The 12,500-nt window shown below is 40.5% G+C and overlaps 1 protein-coding gene across 4 annotated transcripts in view; it reads right to left on the bottom strand.

Annotated features, from left to right (window-relative positions):
- Positions 1 to 12,500, bottom strand: part of LOC113813550 (chymotrypsin-2) — a 32,283-nt gene that overhangs the window by 1,143 nt on the left and 18,640 nt on the right. For 2 of the 4 annotated variants that reach the window (XM_070128463.1, XM_070128460.1), the window contains exon 5: positions 160 to 240. In XM_070128463.1, coding sequence (XP_069984564.1) covers positions 160 to 240 — 81 coding nt within the window. Of the gene's footprint in view, positions 1 to 159; positions 241 to 540; positions 717 to 1,026; positions 1,166 to 1,597; positions 1,671 to 12,500 lie in introns of all 4 variants that reach the window. The other 2 variants (XM_070128462.1, XM_070128459.1) reach the window with 2 other exon arrangements.

A 12,500-nucleotide genomic window follows, 5' to 3' on the forward strand; every position in this document is an offset into this window, starting at 1 on the left:
TGGAGGGAGATAAGAAATCAAAGTGTAGATAAAAGGATCTTCATTTTAGTAAAAATATATATATATATATATATATATATATATATATATATATATATATATATATATATATATATATATTAAACATTCAGTGTCTTATTAAGTGCTTATATTACTTACAAGTTTTTCCCCAGCCGGTGACCACTATAGGCGTATTCAAGTCTATGTCCCGAGTCGGCAATTTAATAGGGGAAATATTACCTAAGAAGGGAAATGAAAAGCGTTTATTTTTTCATTAATGCATGTATATATATATATGTATATATATGATACATATATATCTATATATGCATTACATATATATCTATATATGCATTACATATATATTTTTTATATATGCATATACATGCATGCATATATGTATATATGACAGCGTATTTAACTGACTTTTACGAAAACATATTTAGACAAGTGTATAAATATATAGGCATGCACACATATGCAAACACACACACAAACAAGCACATTTACTTCCTTAAACATGAACAGAAAAAATATTACGATGATAACGTATCCTCCTCTGCAGTTTCACAACAGCAATGTCATTGCTGATCGTGAATCCGTTGCCATATTCAGGATGGATGAATGACCCCACAACGATAATCTCCTGGGAAAACTTTTGCTTCCTCCTTAGATCGTGTATGCCCATAATTACAACCATTGTGTAGTCAGTGCGGCTAAGAAATAAAAGAAAAAGAAAAGGAAAAGAAAGGAGAGAGCAAATTATTATGGCGAAAAAGAAAGAGTCGAAACTGTTTAAGCTGTAATATATGCTGAAATAGGACTGAACTATGACAGTATATTGTTGCTATTATCGTTATTATATTATTATTACTTTTATTATCAATATCATTCTTATGATTATTGATATTTTTAATACATATCATTATTACGAATATTATTTACATTATTTTTTATCATAACCATTATATGCATTACCATGGTAATATTATCATTATCGTCAACATCTTCACTATCATCACTCACGCTACGCAGTGGGCAGCTGTCAAGACAAACTGGTCACTGATGATAGCAGCCCCACAGAAATGATTTTTTGCTCTCAGAAAAGCCTGGTACTTGCGCGTGAATGGAGTTGCCTCACGACCTCCCATGATGCGCTGGCCTGCTGAGGGGAGGATGAAATTGTGCTAATTTTGAGTATGAATTATAGTGTGTGTTTGGGTGTTGTGTGTTGTGCTGGGTGGTGTGTGTGAATGAAGAGAGCATGGTGTGAAAATGAACGCTGCAATACTGACAATTTCTCATTTCTCAACAGAACCTTATATTTCCAACCATTGTATTTCGTATTTAGTAATGAAAAAAGAAAAAAAAAGATCACGATATTGACATTAATAACCACAACAAATATAGCAATTATCATCATGGCAACGTGTGTGCGTGCGTTTTTGCATGTATATTTGTGCCTATGCTTGTATCTGTAGCTTTGTGCATATGTATGTATGTTTGTGTTTGTGCGTATGTACGTATGTATGCGTGCATGTGTGTAACCATATACGCATATGTGAATATGTGTATGTGTGCGCGGAGACAATCTTACGAAGAGGAGGTCCTTCAGAAGACTCAGGAGGAGGAGGTCCTTCATCACGCAACTCGATTGGAGAAAACGGCTCCTGGAAAATAAATTTAATCATGTAATTTACAAATTATTACACACAAGGCAGGCAACTTGTTGTATAAAGCTGAAAAAATAGATTAATTTCCTCTGAAAAAATAGATTAATTTCCTCTAATCAAACGCAGTTTAGACTGTAAGGACGACAGTGGCTACGCTTCTCTCTCGACTTTTAAACGGTATAATTATTTATATGGATATCAATTAATAAGAACAACTATTTATTTGGATTTGGTAGGATAGAAAAGAGAATGTATTCTAAGCTCACAAGCATGAAACTTACATTGAACATTAAAATATAATGTTTTCGTCCATAAATCTGTTCAACAATATATGCCTATCTATTCATTTATACATTTTAGAGCATTTTATAATTCTTTTTAAGAAGGGAGTTTGTTCACTGTGTTGAGGTCACATCATATCAGTCAACTCAGATTTTGTTGAATTCATTTACACAACCATAACCCACTGTATAACAAACATCACAACTGATATATAATCCTTTACAACAGGTTTACGGTATCTCACAATTAATATTCGAATTGTGGAATGGAGGGGAAGCGAGGACCGTGTCAATTGCCCGTCAGTGTCGCAAGCATCATGCATAAACATGCAAGATGTACTTTTATTACTAAATTATTGAGCAGAATTACCGACAAGATGTAAGCAAGAGGGCGAGACAATAAAAAAAATGTTTATCTATTTTTTGAATATATAAAAGTCATTGAATCTTTCACTGACCTAATATAAATGATAGCAAAAAGCATGGCATTAGTTCATCATCATCACTGCGAAGCTAACGCCGACGGGGCGCATAGCCGCATCCACCCTCCGCTTGTACCTGCGAGGATCCCTCATGGCAAGTCGCCAGGCAGGGACTCGGCCCATCTCAAGCTCCACACGACAGGTTTGATCGATCTGCCCAAGCCACGACTTCCTAGGTCGATCCACAAGCCTCCTCCACCCAGGGCTGTCTCGAACAGAGACAACCTGGTGGGCGGGATCATCCTGAGGGAAACGAGCCAGGTGGCCGTAAAGCCTGAGTTGGCGATCACGGATTGTGCAGGTAATAGGTCCTGTGCCAGGCTCACGGTGTAGCCGTTGGTTGGACACATGCTCCCGCCATCAGTACCCCATGATCCGGCGCAAGGACCTATTACAAAAGGCATCAAGTCGAGACTACAAGGCGCAGGATAGTGTCCAGGTTTCACTACCGTAGAGCAAAACTGGCATTATCAGGGCCTTTAAGACACGAAGCTTGGTCCTTCTGCACAGGTACCGGCATCTCCAAATACTCTATCAAGAAAGTTCATGACCCTGCTGCCAGGCCAATCCGTCTGCTGACTTTATGGTCTGACAGCCCAGGGTTATGAACTACACTACACTACTGAACAGGTTCTCCTAATATGTCCCCAAAGTCCTGGATCATGGTCTTGGTCCAGGAGACCTCTAGACCCAAGGGCTTCGCTTCATTGCTAAATGCATCGAGAGCCGCCACTAGGGTTTCCAAAGACTCAAATAGAATAGCAACATCATCAGCAAAGTCCAGAGTTGCTCCACAATGACTTTGAACAGTAGCTTTGCCCATTATCTAGTCCATGCAAGTGTTGAAAAGCATTGGTGCAAGGACACAGCTTTGCCGCACTCCTGAACTAACAGGGAAAAAGCCTGACAGGCCCCCACCACACTTTACAGCACTTTCATTACCAGTATACAGACTTGCTATTAGTCCAATAATCCTTGTTGGAATTCCTCTCAGGCTCAAGATCTCCCAGAGTGATTCCGATGTACCATATCCAATGCATTCTTGAGGTCGATGTAAACTGCAAGTAGCCCACGCCTGAACGCACGACGACGCTCTATAATGACTAGAAGCGCTAGGCTCCGGTCTATTGTGGGCTTACCAGGAGTAAATACAGATTGCTCCAGTCTCTGACGCCTCAGTATGTCAAGGAATTGTATTAATTATAATGTATTCATTATACATTTAATTTAAAGGAAATTGAACCTTATTTGAACTTGTATTTAGTTGCGTTTGTAAGTACCATCCCTTACGCATGCGCATGCGCGGTGGTTCCCCACTACATAGCCACCTGGGGGGGGGGGGGTAATCGTTTACTCCACCATAACACTTGCTCATGGGAGCACTGTGAAACATCATCTCGTAAGTGACCGCCCTTTTGTATACTTATTAGCTTATTCTTGTATAGGAAACTTTTCCTATACATATTTATTAAATCAACTTCTTATTTTCTTTCACAGCCTTTTTAATGTTTGTAAAAAAAAATATCAAGAAAGGCTGGACAGTATCAATCAGCCCACGGCCTTGATAGTCGTCCGTGACACGCCCCCTCCTAAGAACAAGTCTCGCATCAGTATAATTGTAAAACATCCTACGGACTATACTATTTGTAATTTTATTTATTCGTTTGTTTATCAATATATTTGGCATATAAAAAAAATATATCTTTTTATACCACTTTCTTTTAAAAGGTATCTGGATAATGAAAAGGTAAAGGTGAATTACCAATACTTAACTAAATCAAAAGAACCGACATTGGCGCAGTGAGTAGGATTGGTAATTACGGAACGGCTTTTCATTATTCGGTATACTTTCTTTCAAGAAAGTGCGGAAGTGTGAAGATAATTAACATCTATGATTTTCTATTAACATGCCATATATTTTTAGGAGTGTTTCCAACATTAGTTTTCCTGAGGCATCATTCCGAATGAGGATGGTGAGTCCATGTAAACGCCAAACATACGCGTAAGGGAGATATAGGTGAGGTGGCTGTGGTTGTTACATTCAGTAATTGTAGCGACAGTGTTTCTCCTCGTTAATGAACGAGGCAGGTGTAGTTTTCGCTGGATGTCCTGCATTTCTGAATAGCCCGAAGCTGTCTTTCGCTTCATATTATTTTCACGTTACGAGGATCTTATGCGTAATTGTCACTCTTACATAATATAAATCCTAGATTTGTGTAACTTTTGTGATCAGCTTTTAGTAATTAAATAGCTGTTTGTATCACATGACCGAATTAATGTATATTCGTATTTTCATAATTTATTAATGTATCTTATATATATATATATATATATATATATATATATATATATATATATATATATATATATTAGTGTGAATTTCCATGATGAGTAATATTGTGGATATAATGAGAGAGGCTCAGGCGCTCGGCATGAGTCCTGAATCTGTACAAAGACTCATTGAACAGGAAATGAAATCCGCGGCTGAAAAAGCTAAAGGGAAGAGCGGGCTGCCGAACGCGAAGCTAAGAAATTGGAGATGGAGTTAGCAGATGCTGAAAAGCAAAGAGTACATGAACTTGCTATTGCTCAACTACGCGTTGATTTAAACGAAACAAACAATGCTAGTGGTGTTTCTGCTCCGCTATACGAGGGTTTACACTTGCCGATGTTTTGTGACGGGCAGGATGATATCGATTCATACTTGCAACGGTTTGAAAGATTAGCAGATTTGCATAATTGGCAAGAATGCGATTATCATATCCACTTAGGGTCGTTATTGAGAGGTCACGCACTTAAGACGTACGTATCTTTGCCTGACGAAACTGTTAAAAATTACTGTAAACATAAAGAGGCTTTGCTATGGGCATATTCCGTCGATGCTGATATGTACAGGCGTAAATTCCGAGAAAGCAAGTGTAAAGGAAAGGAATCTTTCGTTCAACTGGTCGTAAGAATGGAGCAGTATTTGGATAGATGGCTTTCTGTCAGTGAAGTGAAGAAAGATTATGATTCTATTTTTGACTTCCTTATTCGAGAACAGTTGCTGAGTAATTGTAATTCAGACCTTAGAGTTTTCCTTAAAGAACGTCAATTCAGCAATTCCCTGGAGATGGCTGAATCTGCAGACAGATACCGTAGTGCACATAATTACCGCGTGAAATCAGTCGGATTTTCTCAGCCTCCAAAAGTTATTGCTACACCTAAAGATCATGTAGAATATTCATGTCATGGTTGTGGTAAGCCAGGACACATTAGACCCAATTGCCCAGATAACCCAAGGAATTTCAAGTGTAAGACTAATAATGAAGCTAAAGTAAATTTTGTTTTCGAGTCCGAGTTCAAACCTAAAACTTGTATCATTGATAATAAAGGATATGTTTTCAATAAACCTGTGGAAGTAATGCTCATCAAAGTTTACGAATATTTGGACATATGTAAGATGTTCCCTCAAGTGAGATGCTTTATTAAGTGCAAATTCTTTACAGGCTGCCCCTGTAAAGTTCGCAGATGTTCTGATGGGATTAATGCCAGGTGTGAAGCTCCCTTGTGAGGACGAAGGTTCTAGGGTATCCGCCGCTATTACAGATGAACATCCTACGTCGGTTCATTCCGAAATTAAATCTGATCTGTCTTGTCCACTTGATTGTGAGGTATGTAAGACTGAGTTTCCTTGTTCAGAGGGAAAAGTTACTGAATCGACAGCAATGTCCATGGCTATTCAGACGCGTGCTTCAGTAAAAGGTGATAAAGGAGCAAAGCCAATATCTTGCCCAAGTTTAACTGATTTTGATGTTAATAAGAATGATCTTAATGAGGCTCAAAAGACCTGTCCTACTTTAAACAATATCAGGGAAAAGTTATCACTGGTAAAACTGAGAGAGTTAAGTCTCGCACGGTAAAGTACGAGTTGATAAATGGATTAATCTTTAGAATTTGCGTAGAAAGTAAACTTGTCCACGAGGTGGGTAAAAACAACTTATAATACCAGAGAAATATAGGGTTAAAGTACTCAACATAGCTCATGATGCACTTACTGCAGGTCACTTTTCTCACAGGAAAACAAGTTATAAGATATTTTTAAAAGTTTTTTTCTGGCCAGGAGCTGGAGCTCAGATTAAAAGATACTGTAAATCCTGCCATATCTGTCAGAAGACCTCAGCCAAAGGAAGCACTAAGAGAGTTCCTATAAAATACATTCCAGTAATTTCAGAACCATTTTCACGTGTTGCAATTGACCTCGTAGGTCCCATAACACCTACTTCATAGAGGGGATACAAATACATTCTCACACTGATTGATTATGCAACGCGAGGAGATTCCCTTGAAATACATCGACACCTTCACAATTGCTGAAAGCCTAGTTGAGATCTTTTCGAGGGTGAGGATTTCCCAAAGAAATGCTTTTAGACAGAAGCCAACAATGTAGATCAGATCTTATGAGTGAGATTCATCAGTTATTATCAGTGAAAGCTTTATATACTACACCTTATCATGCTTGCTGTAACGGTGTTATAGAACGTGTGCTGTAGAACGTTTAAATGGTGTGCTTAAGTCAATGCTTAAAAAGTTGTGTAGTGATTTTCCACAAGATTGGGACAGATATATCCCAGCTGTTCTGTTTGCATATAGAGAGATTCCGAACGACTCTCTCAAGTTTTCACCTTTCGAGCTTCTCTATGGGCGACAAGTTAGAGGTTCCTTAACTATATTGCATGAACTTTGGACCAATGACACAATAGATAATGATATTAAAACGACATATCAATATGTTTTAGATTTGAGATCACGCCTAGAAGAGACGGCAAAACTAGCTACTTCTCAGGCAGAAATTAGTAGTAAAAACTATAAAGCTTATTATGACTTAAAATCTAAAATCCGTAAATTGAAAGTTGATGATGAAGTACTTATTCTCCTCCCTTCCTCCAATAACAAGTTGATAATGCAATGGCGTGGACCATATTGTGTGACTAACTGCAAAGATAATGGTGTTGATTACTATATCAGAGTTGGAGGGAAAATCAAATTATTCCATATCAATATGCTAAAGAAATACTTTCGTCGTGGTCTTCTTTCAGATGAAAAATGTGAAGTCTCACAAGTATGCATTGTGGAAGAGGAGGCTAATGATTCATGTACTGTTGATAATACTTGCTGTAATTTGAATATTGGTCGTGAACTAAGTGATAGCCAGATAAATGATGTGAAAAGTTTAATATCTGAGTTTCCAGATGTATTTTCAAACAAACCTGGATTTACCAACACAGTGGAACATGTAATTAAGCTGGAAAGTAAGATACCAGTCTGTAGTAAGCTGTATCCCATTCCTCATAATCTTGTCGATGTGTTTAATAAGGAAGTGGAACGAATGCTTGATTTAAAAATCATAGAACCATCTGTTTCCCCTTATTGTTCTCCAGTGGTTCTTGTTAAGAAATCAAAGTTGGCGATTTTGCAATGATCTTAGAGCTCTCAATGATATCACTGAATTTGATTGTGAACCCATGCCTACAACCGAAGATGCTCTCGGTAATTTTACTGATGATAGGTATTTTTCTGAGTTAGACCTCACTAAAGGATACTGGCAAATTCCTTTGGCTAAAGACTCTAAAATATATACAGCTTTTGCTACTAATAAAGGATTAATGCAATTCAAAATGATGCCATTTGGCTTGAAAACTGCATGCGCAACTTTTATCAGATTAATGAGGAAAGTTATTGAAGGACTTGCGAATACTGATTGTTATTTTGATAATGTTGTTGTGCATAGTACTACCTGGCCTGATCATCTAGTAAATCTAAGAGAACTTATAAAGTTACGTTTGCACGGATTAACAGCTGGTCTAAATAAGTGCTACTTCGGGTTTTCGAAGATAAAGTATCTTGGTGTGTTACTAGGAGACAATTTTATTGAACCCCTAGATGATAAAAACCAAGATCTTTTAGAGGTACATTCCAAATTTTGCTGCTATTGCAAATCCCATGAACAGTTTATTGAAGAAGAATAGCTGTAATAAACTCAAGTGGAATGATTCCCAGATTGCTAGTTTTCATGAACTAAAGTCAAAACTAACATGTAAGCCTATCTTACGTTTCCCTGACTTTTCAAAATCATTTTTCTTACGAACAGACGCTTCTGATTGTGGTCTGGGCGCTGTTCTGTTGCAAGACATTAATGGCACCAAAATGCCGATTGCATTTGCAAGTAGGAAGCTCCTGGATCGGGAGAGAAACTATGCCACAATAGAAAAGGAGTGCCTGGCAATAGTATAGGCTGTAGAAAAATTCAAAAGGTACATATTTGGTAAAGAATTTGTAATTCAAACAGATCAGCAGCCTCTGACTTATCTTAGAAATATGAAGAACTTAAATGGAAGGCTGATGAGATGGGCCTTATCACTACAGTTCTTCTCCTTTAGGATTGAGTATATAAAAGGCAAAGAAAATATTGGTGCAGACATGTTAAGTCGTTGCTTGTAATGTCATTAACAAAATACAATGTGGCTTAAATTCTTAGATTTTTAGGAATTGCATTAATTATGTATTAATTATACATTAAATTTAATGGAAAATAAACCTTATTTGAACTTGTATTTAGTTGCGTTTGTAAGTACCATCCCTTACGCATTGCGCATGCGCGGTGGTTCCCCACTACATAGCCACCTGGGGGGGTAATCGTTCACTCCACCATAACACTTGCTCATGGGAGCACTGTGAAACATCATCTCGTAAGTGACCGCCCTTTTGTATACTTATTAGCTTATTCTTGCATAGGAAACTTTTCCTATACATATTTATTGAATCAATTTTTTATTTTCTTTCACAGCCTTTTTCATGTTTGTAAAAAAAATTATCAAGAAAGGCTGGACAGTATTAATCGGCGCACGGCCTTGATAGTCGTCCGTGACACGCCCCCTCCTAAGAACAAGTCTCGCATCAGTATAATTGTAAAACATCCTGCGGACTATATTATTTGTAATTTTATTTATTCGTTTGTTTATAAATATATATGGCATATAAAAAAATATATACTTTTATACCCCTTTCTTTTTAAAAGGTATCTGGATAATGAAAAGGAAAAGGCGAATTACCAATACTTAAGTAATTCAAAAGAACCGACACATTAGGTGATCTCTGATACGTCTCAGAAGGATGTGGGCAAGAACCTTGCCTGGTATACTGAGCAGTGTGATGCCTCGGTGGTTGATGCAGTCCCATCGGTCCCCCTTCCCCTTCCAGAGAGGAATGACCACACCCCTCAACAGGTCAGGAACGGTACCAGACCGCCAGATGGCAGCCAGGACATGCAAGCCCCGCACCAGAGGATCACCACCAGCCTCTAATAGTTCAGCTGGGATGCCACATATACCATATACCAGCTGCTTCACCACTCTTCAGCTTGGAGATTGCCCCCCTAACTTCGATTAGGGAGGGGGCATCCTCATCGATGGGTGGGTCCAGCAACGGAATCTCGGCACTACCTGCATCCAAGATAACTGTTGGTGGGTCAACCTGGTACAACTGCACAAAATACCCAACGTTCCTGCACTGCAACAGGATCTGAGATGATCTGACCACCTACTGAGCGAACTGCTGTCACCTGTGAAGTGGGCTTGGAGTTCAGCTTTCTCAGGGCTTGGTATGCAGGACGAAGGTTATTTATTAAGAAATGGCCTTCCTCAGCAAGATTCCTAATAAACTGTTCCTTGTCCCTTCTTAACAAAGGCCGAGTTCTGCGCACCTGGGAATGGTGCAAATCTCGATCCCCTGCCAGATGAGCTGCAGAACAAGCATCTGTGGCATCCAGTGTCTCCTGTGAGGTGAAATTTCGCCCTGCTCTCGGGCGTTCACCAATCGACTCTTGAGCTTCAAGTGTTTCACGCTTGAAGGTGTCCCAGAGAAGTACAGGGTCCATCAGATTTTCGAGCACTTTGAAACAACCAGAGACTGACTGCCTCAGCAAACCCCTGGGCACATTCCCCCTCCCTCAGCCTGCCCAAGTGAAACATCCTGGGGTGATCATTGGTCCGCTAGGGCATTTTGAAATAGACCCGGAGGATAGCCACAACCTATCTATGGTCAGTACCACAGAACTCGGCACTCCCATACACCCTACAATTCTGGAGGATCCTCCAACGAGTGCTAACAAGTATGTGGTCGATCTCCTTGGCTGCATTACCCGCATCGCTGTGCTATGTCCAGCGATGTGAGTCTGGGCGCTGGTACCAGGAGCCAGAAATCCTCAATTTCTGGGACCTAGCAAAGTCCCGGAAAAGGAGGCTATTCTCGCTGCCGGTATCAGCTCCCATACTATGGGGACCAACAGACATCTCACAGCTAGCTCGATCACAGCCTAATACCGTATTGAAGTCACCCAGGACAACACAAATATCTCGCCGGAGGCACCTGACACAGACACTAGTTTGGTGTAGAACATCTCTTTCACATAAAGTTTACAAACATCAGTAGGAGCATACACAGCAATAAGAAACATAAAGCCAAAAGACAGCTTCAGTCTCAATACCATTATACGCTCATAGACTGGAGTAACCTCTACTGCCGAGGGCTGGAGTCTGCTGGAGATGGCCATAGCTACTCCCTGGAGGTGGTGACCGTCGCTGCGGCCTGATCAGTTGTAGGTGTAGCCACCTACACTGATCGTTCCATTGCCAGGTTTTCTCACCTCTGATCCACTCTCAGCTTCCCCAGTTCTCTCGACAACAGAGGCAACCGATCATCCTGATGCAAAGAATGGATGTTCCAAGCCCCCACCCTGACTCCCCGCCTGAGGTTTAGCCTCGGGGAGTCGCTCCGGGTGGATGCTACCTCTGCCACCCTGCCGACACTGCTCCACATAAAAGGGGACGGCAGGCTGTGGAACCCATCATCCACCTACGGGGCTCCCGAAGGCTTTCCCCTGTCAGCTTCACTCCTGGCTGGCATCTACCAGAACACAGGCGGGACGAGTAGTTCTCGCTCCCGTCCTGCGTCCCGGAAGTTGCCCCTCCAGCGGGATCCACAGCCCGCCTCTCTTGCTGGGTGGGAGGAGCAGTTCCCCTCTTCCCAGCATTACCATATATATTTAACACTGCCAATGGTTATTTATCTGGGGGGAGGAGGACTGGCAAGGCCCACCTCCCCTGAGCCTTCCATTTATCCCAGGGGGCCTAGGGGCAGGAATTGGTACAGGGCCAGGGCGTGTTCACACGCCGGTGGGCCATGACCCTGAAACTCTGGGGCCTCCTGCTGCTCCGAGATCCCCCTCAGTTTAGCCTGGAATCACAAGGTACCCAGTTTCCATTGGAGGCCACGAGGAGTCACTGCAAGGAGTCTCAATGATAGAGAGGCTATGAACTGGCAGAGGAGGCTTATGCAGTGCTGCTCCCTTTTTCGCACTAGGCTAGCCAGCGGTGGCAGCTGTAAGTGAGAAGACATTAGTTATCGTTGACTAATTCCTGAAATCCTCTTTATCGAAATGGCAACACCTATGGAAGCAGGCGGTATTTTCCCCTCCCTCATCTCTTAATAAAAGTATCAATTATGGCTCTCACATTTCTTGAAATATAAAATTGCTAAATATTTCTTCTAAACATCTATGTACAGCAGGCAAATCAAATGATAATCTACAAAATCGCCGAGTCCTTTGTAAATGCTTTTCGTAGTTGCACCATGTGTTGGTTTCTTCTTTTTGCCAGAACCAAACTTGCTACATTATATTCCTAATTATAGAACAATAACTGAACTCAAAACCGCAGTGACGCTTTGTCACTGTATGTACGCGTGTATGTGCGTGCAGAGTTTATGGAAATCTATACATGGGGATGAGTTGCGATACAATATGTATGATCTCGTTCGGGAGTTCTGGATGCCCTACGTTGAACTAAAATGTGATCCTAGTTTTTGCTCTTATTATTCCAAGTCTTGGCGTTTCTATGAGGAGACGCATCCACCTCCGAACAGCTGAGCGAGAGCATACATGTTTGCTTGTTTCATCTCGAAAAGCTTTTTGCTGGCTGGCTCCACGGTCAATATCAAGAGCATAAGACCATTCGCATTAAATGTGC

The sequence above is a fragment of the Penaeus vannamei genome, chromosome 12 (genome assembly GCF_042767895.1).
Source record: "Penaeus vannamei isolate JL-2024 chromosome 12, ASM4276789v1, whole genome shotgun sequence".
NCBI classification, from domain to species: Eukaryota; Metazoa; Arthropoda; class Malacostraca; order Decapoda; family Penaeidae; genus Penaeus; species Penaeus vannamei.